This window comes from Melanotaenia boesemani, chromosome 10 (assembly GCF_017639745.1).
Source record: "Melanotaenia boesemani isolate fMelBoe1 chromosome 10, fMelBoe1.pri, whole genome shotgun sequence".
Lineage (NCBI taxonomy): Eukaryota > Metazoa > Chordata > Actinopteri > Atheriniformes > Melanotaeniidae > Melanotaenia > Melanotaenia boesemani.
Window position 1 is genome coordinate 7,026,551 of NC_055691.1, and position 24,050 is coordinate 7,050,600.

General features: G+C 38.8%; 3 protein-coding genes across 6 annotated transcripts; 1 reads left to right on the top strand and 2 right to left on the bottom strand.

Moving 5' to 3' along the window:
* Positions 1 to 1,463: 1,463 nt before the first annotated feature.
* znf319b (zinc finger protein 319b) lies at positions 1,464 to 7,723 on the bottom strand. 2 transcript variants are annotated; one of them, XM_041996625.1, is made up of 3 exons: positions 7,402 to 7,723; positions 5,427 to 5,580; positions 1,464 to 5,330 (listed from the first exon to the last, which is right to left on the bottom strand). In XM_041996625.1, exons 2-3 carry the CDS (start codon positions 5,429 to 5,431, stop codon positions 3,485 to 3,487), a joined length of 1,851 nt encoding a protein of 616 aa, XP_041852559.1. In that variant the 5' UTR covers positions 5,432 to 5,580; positions 7,402 to 7,723; the 3' UTR covers positions 1,464 to 3,484. The 2 variants fall into 2 exon arrangements, with proteins under 2 accessions (XP_041852559.1, XP_041852560.1); XM_041996626.1 differs by lacking the exon at positions 7,402 to 7,723 and adding an exon at positions 7,048 to 7,180.
* Positions 7,270 to 13,403, top strand: usb1 (U6 snRNA biogenesis 1). Of its 3 annotated transcripts, none has more exons than XM_041996628.1 (8): positions 7,270 to 7,449; positions 8,720 to 8,893; positions 10,136 to 10,275; positions 10,375 to 10,558; positions 10,698 to 10,751; positions 12,218 to 12,323; positions 12,548 to 12,628; positions 13,079 to 13,403. In XM_041996628.1, the coding sequence occupies exons 1-8, from the start codon at positions 7,376 to 7,378 to the stop codon at positions 13,184 to 13,186; spliced, it is 921 nt and encodes a 306-aa protein (XP_041852562.1). In that variant the 5' UTR covers positions 7,270 to 7,375; the 3' UTR covers positions 13,187 to 13,403. The 3 variants fall into 3 exon arrangements, with proteins under 3 accessions (XP_041852562.1, XP_041852564.1, XP_041852563.1); XM_041996630.1 differs by having other exon boundaries at positions 7,319 to 7,453; XM_041996629.1 differs by having other exon boundaries at positions 7,389 to 7,475.
* A 1,494-nt stretch (positions 13,404 to 14,897) lies between these two features.
* pla2g15 (phospholipase A2, group XV) lies at positions 14,898 to 22,743 on the bottom strand. The gene is made up of 7 exons (XM_041997305.1): positions 22,408 to 22,743; positions 19,201 to 19,357; positions 18,718 to 18,836; positions 18,537 to 18,635; positions 18,229 to 18,453; positions 17,169 to 17,281; positions 14,898 to 16,380 (listed from the first exon to the last, which is right to left on the bottom strand). The coding sequence occupies exons 1-7, from the start codon at positions 22,544 to 22,546 to the stop codon at positions 15,979 to 15,981; spliced, it is 1,254 nt and encodes a 417-aa protein (XP_041853239.1). The 5' UTR covers positions 22,547 to 22,743; the 3' UTR covers positions 14,898 to 15,978.
* Positions 22,744 to 24,050: the final 1,307 nt, after the last annotated feature.

A 24,050-nucleotide genomic window follows, 5' to 3' on the forward strand; every position in this document is an offset into this window, starting at 1 on the left:
GTACATATTAGCCATCAACAGCTAATCCTTAGTGGGGAATCACATTTTAAAGCATCATGTTTGTTCCTTTTATACATCCACTGTCTGTGTTAACAGGTTATACATGGAACTTCTAGTCTTCCTGCAAAAAGAGGCTAGAAATGCAGATATTTGTAACTTTTGCTTAAGAATTTAAGTTGATTAAACAAAAACATGGTGGTTTGAACAACACTGAGTCCCTTTCTTTGCTCATATAAAATACACATTAACTAGATGGAATAGGAATCTGTATCTCCTGAGGCTTCTTTATTCCTCTTGATTGTAGTTTCTATTTTGTCTGACTGTTAAACAGGGTTTAATAGAGAAAATAATATTCTCTCTTTGACATACTGGTGAAAAATGTTAAAGACACTGGAGTGATTTAACTAATTATGTGGGGAAGGTAATGGTTTAGAATTTAGACATTATGGCTCAAATACCGTATTAATGGAAATTATGATTTTTTGGACTGAATCTGTTCTCTGAGTCTGACTGGTTGGGTGGGAATAAACCACTGAAGGACTTAAGGTTCTTATTTATGGACCGTGTACTTTTATCCCTGTTGGAGTGGTCTGTGTACCTTGTTTTGTTTTCTCCTTTTTATTTTTTTCCTTGTCTTTCTTTCCCTCTGTATAAATTGAAAAATCAATTTAAAAAAAAGTATAAAAAAAGGGATTTTACATGCACTGATGTGACACAAGAGCTAAAGGATAAAAAAAATCTACATATACCAAAAACGAAAAAACAGAAAGCACACACTACAGCTGGTTTCCAGCATGAACAACTTCTTGACTCATAAATTTTTATAAATGAAAAAGTTTTATTCATTAGTGCTGTGTAATCGAATGCTACATACATACAGATAATCTTATCATGAATGTACATGAACCGTACATCGCCACATTTTTTTTTCTTTTCAAACTTTTGTTTTCAACATCTTCCACATGAACTACAGTACAATTTGGGGGAAAAATAATAAAAGAGGGGAGGACAGTGCTGTGTGGAGGGGAGAGCAACAGTTCCTGAGAAGAAACACAGGAAGTAACACAGCAAGCATGCAGAGAGGAGACATCAGTCTGACTATGGAGGATGAACGACGGGGTAAATCTTCTCCAGTGCAGTTACAAACTAAAAACGCAGGTGGGTGAATTGAATTATTTGTGCTTATTGTTTCTCATTGCTCCAGCTGCTTCACAGATCTGAGATCTTTTCAAAAACAGATAAAATGACAATTGCTGCTCTCTAACTTTACAACTTTGCAGACAGGGATCAATACCAGCTCCTGTATCAACACCGCTCGGTTAGTTGAGGTATTCTTTGGCTTTTTTTTATACACAATTTACTAAAGTCATTCTGAACCTGGAGCATCAATTTTATCAATGATATTTCACCATATAAGCCCATTTTTAATGAGTCCTGATGTGTTTGTGTTGTGGTTACTCAGATTGTCACCACTCTACAAAACTCAACATGGAGAAAGTAATTTTTTTTTTTTTTTTTTTTCTGTATAAAGTTATAATTTAACATATTTATAGTCTAAAATCTACCCCAAGGCCCTGGGCTCTCCCTCCAGGAGCACATATTTAGATCAATTTAAAGAATACTGATGAAAAAACATCTAAACAAACATAAAACCATAAAAAAGTCAGCATTTCTCTCAAAAGTCTTGTAAATGCCCGATTTATTTAAAAAACAAAAACAACAACAACAAAAAAAAAAATAGCTGATAAGGCCAACCATCTGATCTGGTGATGATGAAGGAGGCAAAATGACAAACACTATAAGGCTAAAAAATGTTTAACTCCATCTCAGGATGTATTATTATGTTTTTTGTTTTGTTTTTTTTTAAATACTGCACTCAAACTTTAAATCGATGCTGAAACAGGGGGACCAAAAAAACAAAACAAAAGAAGAAAAAAAAAACACAAAAAGAAGTGATGGCATTTCTAGCCCACATGTAAACAAAGAAGCTTCTTAAGCGCAACTAGAATCTCGTAGCATTCAGAAAAGTAAGGCGTGATTCACTCTGGTGACAAACCCGCCCAGAAAGATGCCACAAAACACGTAACAGAACAACAAAAACATGAAAAGCTTTTCACACGAGGTGCAGGAACCTACAGAAATCTGCTCCCGGACAGACCTGTGAGGTTCGCAGTTTAAAGAAAAGAGAAGAAAAAAGGCTCAGGTCTGCTGAAGCGATGCTTTTCAGTCTGAATTTCCCCGTTAGACAGAATTCACCGTTTACATTCACACACTCGGACTCGCACGCAGGCTTCTCTTCCAGATCAACCCGCGGCGTACTGGCACAATCACTACAGAAACAAACGACAATAAAAAAAAATAAAAAACAAACAGCATTTTTCAAAACGTTTAACGTGGTAAAAATTTGCAAGAGCATAAATAAAAAAATCTCAGTACATTTTCTTTCTTTTTTTGTCTTAAAGAAAGACAACTGACATTTCCAAGTCTTCTGGTTAAATACACTCACACATCCATACTATGTACAGGCTGAGAGAGAAAGGGTAAATGTGTTTAAATTTAGACATTTTCAGTACACAACTCTAACAGCACTGACCTCTGAAGGAATATTACTAGTATGCCATTGTGAAACATGTACATATAGATATTCCTATATATATTTTTACATTAGCAAGTCATTAGTGCTTTTACTGATGGTTAACTTCAGCTGGTCGGTTAGTCTGCACACCACAGGGTGCGGCATCATACTGGCATTTCAATACACACAGGGGTTGCCACGACGATCACCTCTTCTATCAATGTATTATATATTATTCCACCATGGGATAATACAATCTCAAAGCCTCTCTATACCATTTCACTTAATTTAAATCAAGGAGCTTAACTGTTGGAAAAAAAAAATGTAAAGGAACTAAAATCCAGAGGGATGTGGAAGCAGGGAGTTTGGTTGAGGACTGAGAGTTTCTGGGGAAATCATCCTTCACTTGAAACACTGACAGAGTGGCATAAGGACACAAACGCACAAGAAAGATGGAGGAAAAATAGGGAAAGACTCAGTCATAACAGATTAGATGCACCTAAACATTAACAATTTATTCAATACTCAAACATTTTTCCAGCCCAACTCCTTTTTTTTTTTTTAGAAAAAAATAAATATTGGCTGTCTGATTTGTAAAAAGATGTTTCTGTACCCAAGAATTAGTAAGAACGTATAAAAAATGGAAATTTCGAGGTCGCTGCCTCGTCGCTGCTATCAACATGCACAAGATTGAGAAAATTAAAAAGCAGGTTTGTGAAAAGACATAAAAATATCCCATTTTATGGAATGGCAAACATGGGAGTGATGGAAACAGGTAAGGTTTGAAAATCAACTGAAGTCTGACGCAGCACTGGTGGGAATAAATGCAAAAATAACAGCCCATAATAACTGTGAATGTTAGGCTTCATTAACAGCCTTCAGTCTGTTTAGGAAAAAAAAGAAACAGATTCATATGCACTGTGGTACGTCATAACCGCTTCCATCAGCGGTGTGCTGCACCGTGTGATCCTGCAAAGAGCCCAAGTCACTGAATCGCTCTCCGCACCAAACACACTTGAACTGGCCCTCTCTGGAGTGTGTGCTCTGGTGTTTGGTCAAGTGCTCGCGCTGTTTGAAGCCCTTGTTGCAGTGGTCACACTTGAACGGTTTCTCGCCTGTATGCACGCGCAGGTGGCGGTTCAGGTCTGATGAGTACTTGAAACGTTTCTCGCAGTCGGGGCACTTCAGGGGCTTTTCCCGCGACGGGTCGCAGCGATGCTGAACGAACTCTGAGGAGGACAGGAAGCGGCGGTCACAGAGAGAGCACTTGAGCGGCTTCTCTTGGCAGTGTGAGTTCTGGTGACGCTGTAACGTGGAGCTCTTCTTGTAGCCCTTTCCGCAAACGTCACACTTGTACGGCTTGTCGGGCGAGGTATTGGAGGACTCGCCACACTTGTGTCTGAGCAGCTCTCCCGACTGGCTGAACTCCTTCTGACAAGAGGCGCATTTGAACAGGTTGTCCATGCCGTGGACGTGCTGATGGTAAAGAAGGTGAGAGGGCTGCATGAAGCCTTTGTCGCACAGATTACATTTGAACGGCCGGTCGGTGGGGTCTTTGTGCATGCGTCTGTGGCGCACCAGCGCGTACTGCTGCTTGAAGCTCATTTGACACTCGTCGCAATGGAAGGGACGCTCCTCCGAGTGTGTCCGCTCGTGCTGTCGAAGGTCAGATGGCCGTTTGAAACCCTTCCCGCACGTAGCACAGCGAAACGGGCGTGAACCCTGTGGGTGGCAGGGGTGGTGGAGAAGTTCTGATGACTCTTTGAAGTGCAGCTCGCATAAGTTGCATTTAAACAAGTGTTCACCTGAGTGCACGTACATGTGGCGCACAAGGTGTGAGCGATGCTTGAAGCTCTTTTCACAAACGGCGCACTTGAACGGCCGCTCGTTGCTGTGCGTCCGCTGGTGGTGCTGAAGGTGCGAGGACTGACTGAAAGCCTTTTCACATATGTCACATTTGAAGGGTTTCTCTCCCGTGTGCACCCTCTCGTGCCGTGTGAGTTCTGACAGGTGTTTGAAGCCTTTCTGACAGACAGAGCATTTGTACGGCCGATCTCGGGCCGAGGGAAAAGGGAGGATGGACGAGCTGCTGCTGCCTGATGCAGCGTCGCTGTTAAGCTGCTGGGAGTTGTTAGAGGAGGTGGGTGTTGTGTTACCAGAAGAACCAGGTCGGTACGTCTTCTCACATATTGAACACTTCATCGGGTTGGAGCTGTTATGTGACGTGTGGTGCTGGGCCAGGGAGGTAAGCAGAGAGAAGCCCATCTTACACACCCCACACACAAAGGGCTTCTGCTCCACCTGAACACACTGGTGCTCCAACAAGTCTGTTGCCTGATGGAAAATCTTCATACACTGGGTGCACTGGAACGACCTGTCCTGAGTCACCATGCACTGATGTTCGAGTGGGTTTGCAAGGTGGGAGATGTCATGTCCACAAGCCCCACACTTATGTACTCCCTCGGCTCCAACCTGTAGGGAGGCCTGCTGGGTGTCGGTTGGGAGCTGCTGCTGGCCGTGCTGTCCACTTCCATGCTGCTGACCATGCTGGCTGTGCTGTCCATGCTGATTCTGCTGCTGTAGAGACGTAGCATCTGGCTGCAGTACTATACCATAAACAGCGCAGCCCAAAGCGTTTTCAGCTCCTGAAGGGATGGTGTGGACGACCGGAGGTGGAGCAACAGCATGCTGCTGCCAGGCCTCTGTCATGCGAGCGCGGGTGTAAGGATTCAGTTTGGCCGCCGGAGTGGCCCAACTACAGTGAGAAAATGAAAACCCGCAGGCATATTAAGTAATAAAGCTACAGCTTTCTGAATATGTCAAGGACAATGGAGAAAAAAAAACAACTCACTCCATGTTTGCAAGTGGCGCCGGAGAACTGGAAAGAGCGTTTGGTGAAGGGGCCGTGACTGAGGGTTTGATGACTGAAGCTGGAATGTGCAGAAGCTTTGTGACGACCAGACGTTGGACGAGGTAGAAGGATCCACTATCCTTTCAGGTTACATCTGCATGAGACACAGAATCAAAGAGTCAAAACAACACACAAAGAAACAGAAAAATCCTCTGATCCAGCAAACTTAATGCTTACAAGCTAAATACTTTCCAAAGATGTTGAAATATTAACATTTGCTTTTTGCAGTCTCTTACATAAGCTGTAGCCATCAGCCTTTGAACATCCAACTGATCCACGACTGCTATAATTATTTAGTAATGTTACAGATGTTGCAGCCTTAGGTTTACAGCAGCTGGGTGCCAGACTGTGCAGACAAACATCTGAGCAAAATTTTCACCCTTGATCAATAAGCAACTCTCACAAGCACAGATGTCAGGTGACACGCATAATATTAATGCCACCTGTAACTCTCTCCCCCACAAGAGAAACATTGAAGAAGTTCATATTTTATATTTAGAAAAACAGCTAAAATGTGACTGTAACACAATGAGAGCCTGGTGGAAATAAGTTGTTTTTCATTCAACACTCATTCCATTTCGCTCACAAAATAATAAAGTATGAGCTCAAAGAAAAACTTGGCAAATACAGTTATCTCCCCCATGCACAGTACAAAGTGTTGGCAGCAAAAATGCTCCTCACAAAGTTTAAAATCAGAAAAAAAAGAAAGAACCAATGTGATAACATAAAGTTTGCCACCTAATTTTAGAATAGATTTTTTTGTTTGTTTGTTTACCTTTAACCAGGGTATATTATCATTTAGGCCATCTTCAGAAATATGGTTTTTACTATGTATGCGTCCTTAAAAAAAGAAAGAAAAAAGCCAAATACAGATATGTTGGGATGGGTAGAATGAGCTATGCAAGTCTGGAAGTTATACATTAATTCATATTAATTAATTAATAAATTATGTAAATATAGTTGATCCGCATTGAGAACGATATCTTTACCAAACAAAAGAAAAAAATAGCAAAGCACAACTGATGGTGTTAACTCAACAGGTTCAAATTTTAACCCGGAAATTTGAACTGCAGGAAAATAACAGAAATATTTAAGATCAGTGCAGATGCTTTGAGAGACTTACTTCATAATACCCTGTTATAATCCATCATATTATCACCTTGTGCCAGACAGACCTTGTGCAGGCACGGTTTCCTTTACACACACACACACAAAAAAAAATTGTATCTTAAGTTGAAGAATATAATGAATGAAAGGAAATAAAATAAAAGATTTGACACCATGATTTTCCCAAAGCTTAAAAAAACTGTATGCCTATTAGATGTAACGTAAGGGTTACCTAGAAATTCTGTTATTATAGTGTACATCAACTATGTATTTAATCCAAAAGTCATACTAATGCACACCGGATAATGAGGTTTTTCTTTTCATTTTATGATCTGTCATTTAAATGAGAAATGCTAAATATGTTTCAGTACGATCAAACAATGGGTTTCATGAGGATGTGCATCCTCCGTAAAAGCAGTAACAACACAGTAAGTGTGCTTACTAACATACACACCTGGCCACGAATCAATACCACCTTGGCGTGTCTTTGTAAACTTGGAATTAATTATTTTGGATGTGCAGATGCATCCCTGTCTATGCAGAAATCCAAATGCTCAACGATTCGCGGTAAAAATGGAAGGCAGCGTCTGCGCATCATAACGTTTTTCGTCTCCAGGCAAAGATCGCTGTAACCAGGATGGGTTAGCCAGTAGCCTAGCCACCTGCTAACGCAGCCACAGAGGAGCTGCATAGAAGGGAGCGTTAGCCCGGCTAGCCACGGAAAACAACAACCACGTAGCGACAGCGGTGGGAACACGTTTGTGATTCCAGTGTAAACAACAATGGGGGAAATCCCGCATCAACATACCAGGAGCATTCAGTCAAGCCTGCCGAAAATCCCCGGTTTAATACTGTCGTAGGTTAGATGCTCCTTCAAATAACGTGAGGTTCCTTCTTCACATCCGCAAGCGGTCCTCGTATGTTCTCTTGTTCAAGCGCTGGGGTTCCAGGGGCCGAAAATGTGGGGTCATAAAAATGGGCGGAAATTGTCCCGCGATTTCCAGAGTCAACCCATTAACAGCATCGTTTCACATCATCATTTGTCAGGCTCTTGACGCATCTTCTCGACTTACGAGAAGATATGCATTATGTTATTAAATGCTAGCTAGCTATCGGCTAGCTCCAGAGCCCCTGCCCGCGCACGGGAACATGAATACACTGAGAGTTAATTGGCATGCTCACAACACACACACACACACACACACACACACACACACACACACACACACAGGCTGGTGAGTGATGGCTTTCAAGAATCAGAGGACAAAAATATTATTCGCACTTACTGTACGAATAATATTACAACCATTTTTATTTTTTATTTGAATTTTTTGTTGTTTTTTAAACAAAAAACAAAATTTGAATCACACTTTAAACAGGTCACTTACAATTTTACACAATATACTTGGATCAGTTTAGCTATTTATCTTAATTTAAAAGTACTGATAATGAATAAATTTTAAAGAATAAGCAAAAGTCTACATCTGTCTCGATGTGGTTTGCTATTTCTGTTATTTGGTATTTGTGATTTGCTATTTATGTAATTTATCTCATAAATATCTATGTGATTTGCCATTGATGAGATGAAGTTACAGAAACACTCTTGTAACAATACCTAATATAAAAGCTATATAGTTTCATTATAGTTTCATTCATGTTAACAGCATTGAAATATTAATAATACAAATCTCATTATCATATGTCATCAATTTACTTTTTAAGATAACACCCTTATTCATCCCCAGAGGGGAAATCCTAGTGCAAGTTTATCTTGCTTAATATAATTTGTATGGCTGATTGTTTTTCTGGTCAATCTATCAACGAAGAATGTGTTGTTATTATTATTATTATTATTATTATTATTATTATTATTAATTTAAAGCTTAGTTTAGAGCAAACCAATGTAATGGGAACGTTTAGCGACAGACGCGGTTGCACACGGATGTAGATTACGGTTGCAATAGATTGTTTACATCGGAAGTGACGCCTAAAGTCGCTGGAAATTAGACTTTAAGTCTAGGTTATGCTTCTCTGAAGCCTTTTAGGTTAAATAAAACATTAAATCCTGTCCGTTTGGGCTAACTTACTCAACTTGGAATAATGAGAACGATGTCTTGATCATTCAGGATGTTGGTTGGCTACAGCAGCAGCTCGGAGGAGGACAGTGAGGCTGGTGAAGTCACAGCGACGACTTGTCAAAGCGAAAGCTGTTCTCAAAAGTTGCAGGAGGAAGATGACGATAAGGAGCATTTCCCAGCAAAAAAGAAACCAAGAATTGAGAAACTGGTTCCCCAAAAAAGGTGCGCTAAAAGAGTTGTAGGCACTTCTTAGAGGTGTTACTTGTGAAAGGGTGACAATTCTTTTAATACCAATCAGACGGTTTACATCCTATGATTAGTAGTGAGACGGAGGACTTCATGTCCAAAGAACAATATTTGTTTTCTAAAGAAATGGCACGTTTTTCTGTTATTACCCTTGTGTTTACTAGAAGCCTCTTGACCTCAATTTGTACTTAAAAAGCGCAATGACTTTCCCAGATGTAGCTTGTTTTATATACAGAATATCACATTTAACCATGAGTGTTTTAACTTACGATCAGTAGTTTTAAGGGTCCACACAATGTCCTTGAACAATATTAGATAAACACATACATGCATTTAAATGCCCCTAACAGGAATATGATGTTATCTGTACAACTTGCTCCCCCAAAAGTTATATCATATGGACCCCTAAAGCTCTTTTGATTTTGTGGCATTCATTTATCAAATTCTTTAAATTTAGTTTAAAATCTTAATTTGTCCAAACTTAAAAAGAGTAATAAATTGTGAAAACACTCCTGTAATTAACCATTACAGCTATATGAAATAGATGGCTGTGTAGAGTCGGGTTGCATGTACAATGCAAAAAAAGACAATGGATATATTGAAAACAAGATCAAAATATAAGTCAATCTCAGCATTTCTGTTCAGACAACAGAATCTCAACACGTAACTATTGAATGTATCTTTTTAACTGAGTATTTGTTTGTCACAAGTGTTGATAATACCTTTATGTGTACAAAACTATATTTGATTTTTTTTTCTAATTTATCTTTTGAAATAACCAGTAAGTGGAGAACATAATTATTGATTTAGAAATCAGCCAGGTTGGATGCCAGGCTACAGACAGTTACTATAAAATTTAACATTTAGATTCACCAAAATGAACCTTCTTTACATCGCTGACTGATTTTCTGAGTAATATTTTTACTGGAAAATTGAGTATCACAATGATTTTATGATTATTGTAGTATCTTCTTGAAACCATTAGCTGACAGGTGCTCAAATGAAGAATTGTTTTTTTAATCTTAAACTAAAATCAACTTTTTGACATTTGACTGAGATTACTTTAGAAACTTGTATGGTGAAATATTTACTGGCCTTTATATGTAATTATATGTGACTGATCTGCCACTAGTTAAGCATGTTAATTTTGATTATTCAGCCTATTATTTTCTGGTGGGAATAAAAATGAATGACTCCATTTTGACTGGTTTTGTGCAGACTGCCTCTTCCTGGCTGCCTCCTGGCCATGTTTCCTGATGAAGAGGATCCACACACTGAAAACAGCTCCCTTCATGGTGGACGCATCCGTTCCTTTAAGCATGAGAGAGGAAACTGGGCCACTTATATTTATTTGCCATGTAAGAGTGACCCTAAATTTTTTGTCTCTCCTCCCCCCAAAAAAAGACTGGATTAATTTATGGTCATGTGTATGATTTCTTATCTCCTCTTTGCATCAGACCATCCAGAAGAGGGGTTTGAGGAACTGTTGGAGGAGCTGCTCTCAATGGCAGGGGCTAAAGGTGTGGTTTTGACCCCGCAGGAGGAGTTCCACCTCAGCCTGTCTCAGACAGTGGTGCTCAGACACCACTGGATCCAGCCGTTCACACAGAACCTCAGAGCAAGCCTAGCTAACTGTAAAAGGTTGGTGTGTTGTATACACTGTGCAGTATCGGGGCAATCAGAGCTGATAGAACAGTGTGTATGAACTAGGAAAAAATATAAAATTGTGTTATATGTTGAGTTTACAGGGCTTCTCATTCCAGATGTTTGACGTTACCAGGTTTTGGTGCTCAGCAGGGAGGCTGAAAGTCTACAGTAATGCTGAGAGGACGAGGTACAGTCTTTAAAATCTTCTTTTGTCTCTTTTTTTCCAAGCCTAACTGGGTCAAAGTCATTTAGTCAGTTTGCACATTTTTTTTTGTTCTTCAGATTCAGAGCTTCATTTTATTTAATTCAGAATAAAATAACATAGCCTGCAGTAATGCTCCAAGTACTATAATCTGAGCCGGTTTGTATCAGAACTGAAAGAATTGAACATTTAGTTTAATTCAGTTTGTACTGTTCTGTCAGGTGAGTCAGATCAAGTGGTCAGGATTACGGCACACACATGGAAATGTACACATATGTACATTTAAAAGAACTTCAAGATCTTGACATGTTAATCATAATATCTGTGATTTTGTAGATCTGTAAGTTGTAATGCATGTGTAAATAAGTAAATATGTAAATGTACAATATGTAAAGTAGTTATGCAAATAGATAAAAAATTATGTAAATGTATAACTGAGACGAAATATTGTTGAAACTGCATTCTTCTAAAAAAAAATTGGGTTCATAATGTTTTCTAAAAGGATAGGTCATTAAATATAAACATCTTCATAATGTATCTGTTCTGCTTTGCACTAAAATATAAGAGAAAATTGGACGTTTTCATTATTTAAAGGTTATTATGCTATTATTTTACTGGTCCTGCCCATTTTAGATCAAATTGCACAATCTGTGGTCCCTGGACTAAAATGAGTTTGACACCATTGCGTCATAGGAAGATCTAGGAGTGTTTTGTCTTCTCTCAATGAGCCTGGGGCAGGGGTGTTGAACTCTGGTCCTCTGTACTGCATGCTTTAGATGTTTTCCTGCTTCAACACACCTGACACAAATTAATGGGTCATTGTGCAGAACTTGACAACAAACTGTCGGGTCTATTTGATTTGAATCAGGTGCATTGGAGCGGGAAAACATCTAAAACCTTCAGGACAGGGGATCAGAGTTAGGCATCTCTGGTCTAACTCATCAAAATATATTCCACTATAGTTCATCACTTAGAAAGATTTAATGATCATAAACCAAGAGCCCGAGTAAACAAACTGAGGGCGAACATGTGGTGTGTCCTTGACTTGCATCTAACTCAGCTGGATCTCACTGGGTGGGAAACTGGTGACGGAAGACAACCCATGAAGTTGTTGAATTTTGATGTAGATCTGTTCGGATTTTCTGTGTGCATGTCAGTGTGTTGTAAAATTGTTGAATGTCTAGCATGTTTTTTTTTCTGATGTGAGTCTGTAATTATAGTCTCAGTATGAATTTGTAAAGCACAACAACTGAAGAATGTGGAAGCTCTGATATGTCTCTGTAACAATGAAATTATCTACTCACTGGTGATGAAAAGTTCCCTGCCTTTGTTTTTTTTATAGCAGTTAACATGTTTTTTCTATTTATGGCCCGTCTATATGTATTCATCTGTTTTTTGTTATGTATTTTCTTAAAATTCTGTTTGTGTTACTGAATATCTGCTTTGTTTAGGACTTTCCTGGGGATGGAAGTGTCTACTGGGCATGCTCAGCTGTTGGACCTGGTCCGAGTTGTTGACAAAACCATGACAGAGTTTCAGCTGGACACTTTCTATAAGGTCTGTAATCTATTTTTCTGAGTGTCGCTTGGTTGTTCCAACATTTTTTATTTTGAGTTTTATATGGGGCCGTGTTGTTTTTGTAATTAATGAATGACCTTGCAAAGTCCACATTACGACTTTTAGATTACACAATAAGCCAAGAAATTATTTAAAATTTCTATTTTGCCCTAAAATATGTGATCAAATCCTTACTCTCATGTTCCCTCTGATGCATTTGACAGGATCCATCTTTCCATGTGAGTTTGGCCTGGTGTGTTGGAGACCTGACCGAGAAGATGAAGGAGTTTTTACAGGAGCTGCAGGTACCAAGACATTACAGCAGCAAAGCCTTTCACCCAATAACATGTTTCAAACATGAAATGAGCCCCTTCAAAAATTAAATTAATTTAAATTTAAATTAAATTAAATTTGCACAAATATATTTATAAATGTAATGCATTAAACACACGCACATACTTCTTTTAAACCAGGAAAACCCAAAGACTATTACTTGTTTTAATGAATAACATGTAAAAATATGGAGCAAATGTCGTTCTGATTCTATTTATAATTCATGTATGTATCAATATTTCACCATAAATGTATATATTGTTATTTATTAAAAGATATATCTCCTCATTTATTCACCTCTTTTGTTTCATAAAAGAAACTTATGTTGGTATTTTTGGTTAAATGACAGACTTGTTCAAATGTTATAGGCTGTTCATGACTGATTTATTTATTCCTTCATTTATTCTGTTCTTCTGTTCCAGAGTGTGATAGATGAGCATGAAGAAGGACCGTTTCTGTTAAGGCTGGACTGTGCAGAGCTGTGCTGCAGAACGGGCAACAAGAGTTTCCGCTTCCCCCTGGAGCTGTGAAAGTTGATAGAACTGAAACGGTTTCAGTTCGCCGTTTCACGTCTGCACGCCATGTGGCACAGCTACCAGATAACACACCAACCCAACAGGCTGGCAACATCACACGGTCTTCTGAGATCCTCTTAAACAGCCAGATGATGATGATGATCAAGTGCTTCAAATTGTTTCTGTATTGTTTGAAAACTGTATGTAAATAAAGATGGTGTTTGTTTCTACTCATTTTTTGTTTGTGCGTGTCAGTGACTGTAGGGTCGAGTGTGTCAAGATTTCTGATGCTTGCGTCAGAAGCTGTGGTGAGATGAAAAAAGCCTCTAAAAAGGAAGTTGTAAACATGATGATTACTGAAACCTCGTTAGTCACAGCTCGATGTTTATAAGAACAAACAGGAGCACTTTGTCATCTTTTCAGGTGGTTACAACAGCAAAGATGAAAGACTTCAATCAAGGGTTTGAAAGTCAAAATATAAGATTAATTTCCAATTATTATTTTAGCTTTAAAGAAGAAAAGGTCACTCAGACTAAATTACTATATATATATATATATATATATATATATATATATATATATATATATATATATATATATATATATATATATATATATATATATATATAAATTGATTCAGACCTAAAATTCACAAAAATCTTTGAGTCTGAAGCAGATGAGTCAAGACATTATAGGTCAAATAGGGAAAAGTATAAATGAAGTATTTCCTTTAAATCAGGAATATTATAAATCAAAAAGAAAAGTATTCAACCAGCCACCCCCCAATGAGGAGCAGATACAGCTCCACGTTTCAGCTGGGTTCGTGTCCCGGCCGGGGAGCCTTTGCTGCATGTCATTCCCCGCACTCTGACCTCCTTTCCCCCAAGCTACTGTTGAGTAAAAAAAAAAAAAAAAGCATTTTTGTATTATATTTATATATTAATGAAGGAATTTACAATGAATATAAATATTTAATAAAATTATTTGATTATATATAATAAACCATATGATTAATTAGATATTTTAATATATTTTTTTCATTATATATTTGAACCCTTTTGTGCATGAATTATTTAAACAGTGCCACATTCTCCACATACAGTATTTTACTTCTGCAGACATGGAACAATGCTTTTCTAATTCTTAATCATATTTGACTTATTGTACTTTATTCTACAAAAATATTTATTACATGTTTTAATATTTACATAAAATAAATATTCTATAAAAATATTAAATCATTTTTGTTTGATGTCCACTGAAGTGGTTAATTTACAAATTAGCCAATCAAACCATAAAAATAAAATTAAAATCAAACCAGTTATTTAACTGGGCTTGAATGTCTCCACCTAGTTATCTTTTTTTAAAACTAGAAAACGTGAGTGAAACAGAGCCAACTGCTGTGAACTGCTGGGTGGCGCTATTTTCCACAGCAGGTGATCAGAATTAATGTTAAATTGTAAAAATAAATGAAGATTTGTGCTAACACAGTCAAGAAAATGGCTCATGCTTCTGTGTTTTCTGGAACCTCCTGGTGTACAAAAGAACATTTAACTTTTCTCTTCCCCACTTTTTAAATCCCAACTTTGCACTAAGGGAGCAGACTGGCTTCCTCATGGCAACAGAGTCTGGGGGCTGCAGGCCAGCACAAAGGGAGAGTCAGGGGTAATTCAAGGGTACCTGAAAGAGAAAAGTAGTTTTAAGGAAGAAAACTCAAGTCACTGACTGGATTATTTAAAATGTTTTACTCTATAGAAGGCAGCACATTTTAGTGACACATTTATCATAATTCACAGCAGATGTGATACTTGAGAGTTTTTCGTCTTGGTCAGGCCCTGCGAGGGCCACATGGCACAGTACAACCTCAGAGGCCAGAATGGGTCTGGCAGCATGTCCACAATGAGAGGAGACAAGTTTTTCAACAGACTGAACCTTTCACATCTTTCTTAACAGGAAGAAAAAATACAGATAAAACATCCAGGAAATCAGATCCATGTCAAGGACTAAACAGTCTCCTCATTCAAGCCTGTGCAATTCCAGCCTTTCAAGGCACCATTCAAAGCAAACATCTACAGAACCAGCAACTTAGACCAAAAAAAGGAGTTGTTTGTGGTTGATGAGACCAGACCGGCCAGAAACAAGTGTTTCTAAATGGCACTCAGTGCAGACTTCTTTGTTTCTAACACATTTTTATCTTTGGTCTTTGACAAATCTAAAATCAAATCCCAGATATGGTTTTAGTGGACCCCACAATAAAGACAACCGTCATGGACTCACAGCCTGGTAGCTTGCAAAAAGAGGGTGAAAAATTTAAATAATTAACAAAAATCTCACCAGAAGGCAAAAGAACTAGGCTGCTTGAAAAAAAAAGTTTAAATTTGTTATCGTATTGAGAAATATAATTACAATATGTGCTTTACCATTTCTCTGACATTATTTCAGAAATCTATCTCAACATTCATAAACCATCTGACTGATTTATATCCCTGCTTTTTTTCGTTTATGTATACGTTATCAAAGCATGTGAAGATTACGCAGGTGGAATTTGTTGTTTCTTTCTTGTAAAATCCCACACTGATGTAAAGTAACAGTATAGTCTTGCTCAACAGTAAACATCCTGACTTTAGGGTGACATAAATATGATCTATTTCAAACTTGATTTAAAAATTAACAAACTTTTTGTTGAGCCTTGTGGCATGAACACAGAATATTTGGCAGTCATTGTTTGGAGAAACAGGTGAGTTAAGTTGCTCTTCAACTTTAAAACTGTTTGTGTGTCTGGGAATGAAACCATCTTCCTGCCGGCATCACGGGGAAAACAGCACGGTCTTGATGTAAGCCACGGTTGTGACGTTCGTCAGCATGTTGACATGTTCGTTCCCCGGAAGCTCTTTAATGGCGACGGGCTGTTTCTGCATCCCCGCCCAGCGTTTACACTGGACGGCGCTCTGCAGGTTCACTGTCCCGTCCCCGTCGCCGTACACCACATCGGGTTCCACGTCGGGGAACTTGTCGGAGTACTTGAAGGCCGCAGAAGTTGGAATGCCACTGCCATAAAGACAGTGGACGGCCACGCCAGGGGGCATGAGGTCTGACACCAGCGGCTCTGTATCCTTCCTCATCAGCCAGCCTTCACTGAAACCAATGTCAGAGTAGAGACGCTCGTAGTCCTGCACGGTGTAGTTGGTGGTGGGTGTTTGGACCAGAACCTGGAGGGAATAGTATGTTAATGAAAGTAAGCTGAGTAAGATCACTGAAGTGTTTTTCCTAAAATAATCTGCTGCCAACAATGATACCCATACTCTAGACCTGCGGGGAAGGAGGACCTGTTAAGCTAACAATGATAAATGAAAAATGAGGACATTTGGTTCAGGGGGGACCAGAGGAAATAGTTGAGTTTGAAAAAGTTTTGAGTAAACGTAGTTTTAATTTCTGCTAAGCTGTCAGACAGAAAAAAGGAGGAAGCATGAAAGTGGGTTTGGTAGACAAGTGGAGCTGTCTGTCATCTGCAGAATAGTAAGATTTAATATTTTATTTCCTTAAAGTAGCACTATGCAACTTTCTAACCTTAAAAATATGTGTTTGACTCATTTTGAAGGCACACTGACATTTATTATGTATGTTGCTGGAGCTGCTGTTCCCCTGCAGCACCCCGAGGCTGAGAAACTGTGCTTCACAACTTTCTTTTGATTATGCAAAAAAAAAAATTAAGCTGTTTCAGTGCTAAGAGGAGGCTGAAAACCAGACTGAAGCAGTTTATAGACATTATCGTTAGTGAGCTGATATCTATAACTGGTTAAATGTGATAAGAAAAGTGCTGAGAACATAAAGGAAATGTGTAACAATAGCGGTAAATGATGACTTGATAATTATAGAGTGAAACTTAACACTTAGAGAGCAATGAGGTGGACAAAACTGGTGGAAAATGAATGTTACCATATTAGAATAAAGAAAAAAAAGTGGGAGCCTGACCACAAACACAAACACACTGACAGACCTGATCTTTGGGCCAAGAGTGGGCGTAGGGGAGCAGCCAGTTGGTGGAGACGGCGGTGCGTTGCTGGGAGCGAATCTTCAACGAGCTGATCACCGAGATGCGGTTATTATCACCTGAGGGCAGAGAACTGAGAGTGAGCACAGAATTTCAGAGTTTCGTTGTGAAACCTGCTGATTAAACCTTAACGATTCTGCAGACAATATATAGCATGTATATGTATTGTTTAACCCCGATTTCGTCTGCGATACAGATTTGATTCTTCTGGGAAACAACAGAAACAATCTGATGCAACTGTGCTTTGTGCAATTTACTGAGTACAGTTATGGAGTAATCCAGCAGAGGAAAAGAATGTTTGAGAGCTGCTGCAGGTTAATATTGTTAAAAACATTTAAACATTTGAACAAAGCAATGAGGAAGTGGAAATGATTTTGGGTATTTTTAGCTATTTTTAGATAGCAACATTTCTTTTTGATGCAAAGGGTCCACGCTGGAAACACATTCCAGTCACTGCATTTCCCTTCCCTTATTCATCATCTTCTTCATGTATAAATTCTATGTATTACAAACACTGTATTTCTATTGCTATGTCAGTTAAACCCTAAATATATTATTGCACTTTCAAACCTTGAAGCACACAGCCAAACATCCCAAGCATGCAGCCGATACAAGCCAGCTGGCTTTTAACACAGAGAGAAGATTGAACTTTGAATGGTCTGGTTCCTGCATGTGCCTGCAACATTACTCTATACGATAGCTCTATATGATACCTTAGTGTAGCTCTTATTGTGTGTATTAGCCACTTGACGCTCACTTTGTTAAGTTTATTCAGTCCTGGCTGCAGCCTGCAGGCCGTTCAACACGTAATCTCACTGTGATTGCTTTAAATGTTCAAAATGGACATCTTCTACATAAGTCTGATGCATAAATCTACTAATTGGGAGATTTTTTAAGCTGTATGTTGATCTGTTGCTACTGTTGGTGTATGGTGTTACACCAACACAAAGAACATATTGTTTGTTTTTGCAGGTAAACTTTGTTGTTTTTATGCCTTCTGTGTTACCAGATGTCACGACGCGGAGCGTTTTGGCCACGCCGGCCCACGGCGCTCCCAGGCAGACGAAAGCTTTGATGTATTTGTCTTTCCAGGCCTGCGGCTGCTGGTTGAGAAAGTACAGGGTGTACATGTTCCCCATGCTGTGAGCGATGAGCACCACGGGTCCACCGGCCTTCTCCGCCATCTCCTCGATCATCTGCTGCAGCGCCAGGAAATACTCTTTATTCTCATCTAGATGACAAAGAACAAAGAACATGAGTACAGAAATCTCCCCATGCTGGCAGAGCTACGAAACTGTGTGTGCTGTTTCTTACTGGGGGCTTTCCTCCAGTCGTACGGCGCTCCTCTGACATCATCATCTCTGGTGTAACCCCACTCCACCATCGCCTGCACTATGCTGAAGAAATACATGCCTGGAACAAAACATGCTAAGCATCAGAACACAAACAGTGACGACAGCTGTTCCATCTTTTGGAGGACCTCATCTCAACTCACCCACGCTGCGTTTGCCAGGGTCCAGGTACTCCAGGGAATATGTCTTTCCGAAGCCTGGGACACGGACAAACACACCTGGCGGGGCGGAGGAAGTGTGTGTGGTGCTGTTGTAGATCAACCTGAAGCAAGATTTCGATCTATGTCAGTTCTGCATCAGTGGTGAACCCCACACACACACACACACACACACACACACACACACACACACACACACACACACACACACACTAACAATCCAATTTTACTATAAGGCAACATAAACACTTTCTGCTTTAAGTTTCTATTTTCCCACCACCCTGTTTGTGATTTCTTACCACAACTTCCCTATCTCTGCTTCTAACAATAACCATGCAGATGTGAGAGCAGATATTTGGGGTTTGACAAACGGAATTGAATATTTGACTAATACCAAATCAGCCTTTCACCACTTGAAGAACATGAAATGAAATTAAATGCATCACTTGCTCACACACAGACGCCCACCTGATGTTGTCTATCCAGCAGTCGATGGCGATGGGGACCAGCAGCTCCAGATTGAGCCACAGAGTGTAGAAGGTGTCCGTTTTCTTGTAGCAAATGTAATGGACCACACTGGGTTTATCCAGCTTTGCTTCCAGCTGGTTTCCCAGATCTCCCGGAACTGCAAGAAGCAACATTCACATGGAATCACAAACTGGAACACCAGTCACTGTTAGACTGGACAAAATGACACGTTAACCTGCATCCACTTGACTCAGATTACGGGTGTTTTCCTTATAAAGGCATCATCTTCAATTTAGAAAATTCAGTTTAAAAAGGCAGACTGTGGAAAATCTGAGCAGCATTATTTTAGATAGTTTGATAAGAAATTGAATGTAAATGAGGTGCGGTGGACACAGAATGAGTAACTTGGACACTGGTGAAGGCCATCAAGATTAAATCTTTACCTGGGAGGATTTCCTAATTTCAGCAAGACAAATTACACTCAACAACAGCCTGACTCCAGACCACAAGTCCAGGCCTGCCACCTCTTAAAAACATGTCGCCACCTCTTAAAAACATGTTGGACAATGTGAAACCAGAAACTCTTGACTGCTGAGCAGCTTAAATCCTAATAAACTTTCAAAACTGCAGCAGTCGGTCTCATCAGTTCCCAAATGCTTACAGTATTTTGTTAAAAGAAGACGTAAAGCAACACTGTGGCTAATATTCCCCAGTCCCAAACCAAATCTTTAAAATAAAGTGCTGACATTGTATTAAAAATGAGAGTTTGAAATACTAGCTTTGTGTTATGTGCAGGGTTTGCTGTCTGGGTGCAATTTCTTTTACATTTGAATGTTTTGATTGTTTGTCTTTTGACCCATTTTTGCATCAAACTGTAAAGTGATCCAGAAAGATGAACTTTTACATTTAAAACTATTAATAAATGTTTCATTTTCTACTAGTCGACTCTTCCATCCCAGAACACATGAACAAAGTCTAACAGACCCCTCTGTCTGCATCGCTATCAGTGCAACACAAAGTCAAACAACATCTTTAACATTGTACTGTTTGTGGTTGATCATTTAAATTGATCTCAAAGGTCAAGCGTTGCTAAATAGTTTCTCCACTGTCTGCTGTGCTATCGAAACAAATCACAGGACAGTCAGTATCATCACACAGACTGCAGAAGAAGTAAGCATTTTCCCCCCTATGCCACATTGATTGATTGAGTGTTACAACAACAAACCTTGATCTAACAGTGTTATCTGGACTTCATCTATAGGAAAAAAAAACATTTATTTTGGGTTGTTAGGAAGAGGACTCAACTAAACTACTAAAAATAGGAAACCAATTGAGTCTACAATATGAGATTACTTAACTTTACTTTTACATTAGTGTAGGGCAAGCAGTTACACACACTCTTATCACTCTCATGTGGCCAGACAGAGCCTTTGGTTTGATTAGGCACAGATAAGCTCCTCCAAACTCAACATTCCTTCAAATAATTAAGTAAAATTTCAAGCATTTAAACTCATATCATATAAGCGTTGTCATTCTTAACTTGGAATCAAAACTGGAAGCTTCAATTCTGTCTGAAAAAGTCCCAAGAAAGATTTGTGTGTGTGTGTGTGTGTGTGTGTGTGTGTGTGTGTGTGTGTGTGTGTGTGTGTGTGTGTGTGTTGAGAATTGGCTGACTATTGTACTGAAGAGACCAATTCGGTTCCAGCTCAGTCATATGATCAAGAAACTTCCAGACTGTTCACAATCACACACAGAGACACACACACAGTGCTGTGGAGAAATCTTAAATCAAGCTATATTTTCTTTACAAATACTTCTTGAACACCTCATTTTTTCTGTTCATTTCTCTTTTTATATATTTATTTATTTATTTTTAAATGAAGTTCAAGCAGTTCAAAGTCTCATTTTGCTCTGAAATAAAAGCATAGAATAAATGAATATTTGAAGTTAAAGAAATTATGGAATCCATTTATAAAAACAGAATGTTTTCTAAACTTTTGACTTGTCAAAGTAGCCACCTTGGACAGACACTCAGGCTATTCTCTCTAAAAAAAAACTAAAAGGGACCTGAGAGCCGTCTGTCATGCAAGCTGTTGATTGTCGGAAACCAGTCTCATGATATTGTTGTTGATAAACGTTTCTTCTTATCTGAAAAAAGCCTTTTCTATAATTCTGAAATGTATAATATGTTTTTAAGTTTTGCATAACCTCATCAATTTCCTTTTTTTTTTTTTTTTTTAAAGGGCTGCTACTTACCTTCAAACATTTTAAGGACACAATGCACATCTTTCTGAAATATACTAAGTTGTCATCCAATAGCTCCTCACCAACCTTTTTGGTGCACATATTCTGTCTGTGAAATAGTGTTACCTTTGGTATTTTTACTGATGCTACCACTGAAATGTGAACAAACTGCTTTGAAATTGGTTTGTTGCCAAGTTTTCTGTTATGAGTCTACACAACACCAGTTCATCCCTTGAATTAGATGCCCCTTTTAAACTTAGTAACAAAAATAAACTCAAAAATTGTTGGGTAACAAAACTGGTCTGAAAATGAATAGAACAGAGTAGAGTACAATAAAATAGAATGAATAAATAAACAAACCCCCACTGTCTATGTCTAAATAAAATCATTTAGACATTAAAATGCCTGGGAATATACAGGTATAAATCAAGACCATTCTAAAATGTAGCAAAAACTGAAAAAATAAAACATGAATATATGAATAATATGAGTAGTGGCTGAAGACTGCACAGTACTATGAAAACAAGTCTACTAGCAACAGGCAAAACTTCTGCATGTGTTTCATTTGAACATATAATCCTAAAAAGAACACCCTGTAAAATGACCAACTAACTTTATCTGAATGCTTGTTCGAATTTGTTTTTAAACAGCAAATGAACGCAAGTGCCAGATGCTAATTTCCTCTAATTAGATCGTCCTGCATCATGCACTGTTCTCAACGACAGACCTCTGACAGTCTGACAGCAGACTCTGACAAGTCTACATAGTCTATATGTTTATACTAATTTAAGAATGTAAAAAAATACAAATGTGTGACGAACCTCAGTCTTGTTTTTAGCTTCACACGATGAATGCTACAGCATAATTATAGCTAGCTGCTTCGGGTGACTGACAGTTAGTTGCGCCATTATTTACCAACAGGCGACGAAGCTGACACGTGTAGAAACCAGAGAAAACACTCACTGAGGACGACGGGTGGTCTCGGTGAACGACAAGGTTTGCCGCTGAGACATTTCTCCGTCGGTCTCCCGCTGCTCAGAGCCGTCAACAGTAACAACAACAAACCGATGGAGAGGGCGATTACCCGGTGCCAACCCGCCATGGCTCCTGATGTCTCATAGCCAAACGGTCGCTGTCTTCTCCTCGGTGTGTGCCAGCGGATCTGCCCCGGTTCGTTTCTGCTTTGCGGTTAAATCCTTCCGATCATTCCTCCACAGGGTAACCTCCGATGACGAGTTTGACCAGTAAACAAGAAAGATCACGAGGTTCAGATTACAGAGCAATCCACCCGAGTACTTCGATAATCAAGTCAAAAGTTATCGATCGCAGATGTCTTCGAACGGCGGGGATCTTTGGTTAAATGTTGGACTTTGGATCGGAGCAGACCTAATCAGCTGCATGTATATGGCTCATGAAACTTTTTTTTAAACAATACTTTAAAAAATGTATCTAAAATGTTACAAACAAACTGAAAAGTTATGCTACATTAAAAACGACCCATTCTCCATTTCCATGTTACAAAAGCATAACATTTGGATAACTCATTTGCTTCCAATCAGCCAAACCTTCTTGTAATCTTTTAAAAGTAGTTTTGATAAGTGGTTCTCCAGAAATTACCTGACAGACGTAGAAAAACATTTTTACATTAACAAGGTGATTCCCAAGGAGGTATTAGTTGAAAACTTGGCATATTTTAGCATGGTGTGCAGTGTGTCCTTAAAATATTTGAAAAACCGGACAAGTGGAGGACAAAAGAAGAAGTGTCAGGACTGCAAAAATATCTAGCAAATGAAAAGAATCTGGAAGTGATGCCCTTAAGAAATAGGAACAAATCCAGCAAAGACCCAACACAGGACCTGAGACATGCATCTGGACCTTTAGTTGATCCATCTACTATTGGCTTCATCAAACATGGTCTCAGTGGAAGGGTGACTGTCAAGAAGCCATTCTTAAGAGAAAAAGAGAAAAAAAAGGTTGATATTACACATGACTGGACTGAAAATGGCAACAGGTCTGATGGAGTGATGAATCCTACCCACAGCCTGGACCTCAACATTACTGAAAAAGTGTAGGATCAGTTATCTGGAGAATTTATTTAGAACAGAAAAAACTGTTTTATTAAATTGTTGCACCTACTTCCTGTTATTAAATAAATGAGCAATAACTGTATTTTTACATACTAACAACAGCTAAGCTTTGGTAGGGAAATTCATTTTAAAGGATTGTGTTTACATAGGCACAGTTGGTGTTAACAGGTTACATAACAAGTTATATTAAGTTTATCGGTCCACAGAAGGAAACTTCTGTCCTGTCACCAGGACATCTGCAAATCTGGCAAAGGCAGGGCCGGACTGAGACACAAAGTCAGGCCGGGAGTCATACACTCACTTGAGCCAATCCAATCATATACTGCATGCATATACACACATATATGGAGTAATTAATCACCAAACATCATTACTCTAGACCAACATTTACATAAAACTCCAAAATCCTAGTCCATTTTTTTGCTTCAACCTTACCAAAAGATAAACCTCAACAGTCAAAACAGGACTCCATTATTAATTATGGTTTTATGTTGAGATAAATAAAATTGTTGTTTAATT

Excerpts from the sequence above, each read along its gene's own strand:
- usb1 (XM_041996628.1), top strand. The coding sequence starts at position 7,376 with ATGGGGGAAATCCCGCATCAACATACCAGGAGCATTCAGTCAAGCCTG. Across the intron at positions 10,559-10,697 it reads AGCCTAGCTAACTGTAAAAG|GTTTTGGTGCTCAGCAGGGA; the intron begins GTTGGTGTGTTG and ends TGACGTTACCAG. Across the intron at positions 12,629-13,078 it reads AGTTTTTACAGGAGCTGCAG|AGTGTGATAGATGAGCATGA; the intron begins GTACCAAGACAT and ends CTTCTGTTCCAG.
- pla2g15 (XM_041997305.1), bottom strand. The coding sequence starts at position 22,546 with ATGGCGGGTTGGCACCGGGTAATCGCCCTCTCCATCGGTTTGTTGTTG. Across the intron at positions 18,837-19,200 it reads TGCTGGATAGACAACATCAG|GTTGATCTACAACAGCACCA; the intron begins GTGGGCGTCTGT and ends ATCTTGCTTCAG. Across the intron at positions 18,636-18,717 it reads CCCTGGCAAACGCAGCGTGG|GCATGTATTTCTTCAGCATA; the intron begins GTGAGTTGAGAT and ends GTTTTGTTCCAG.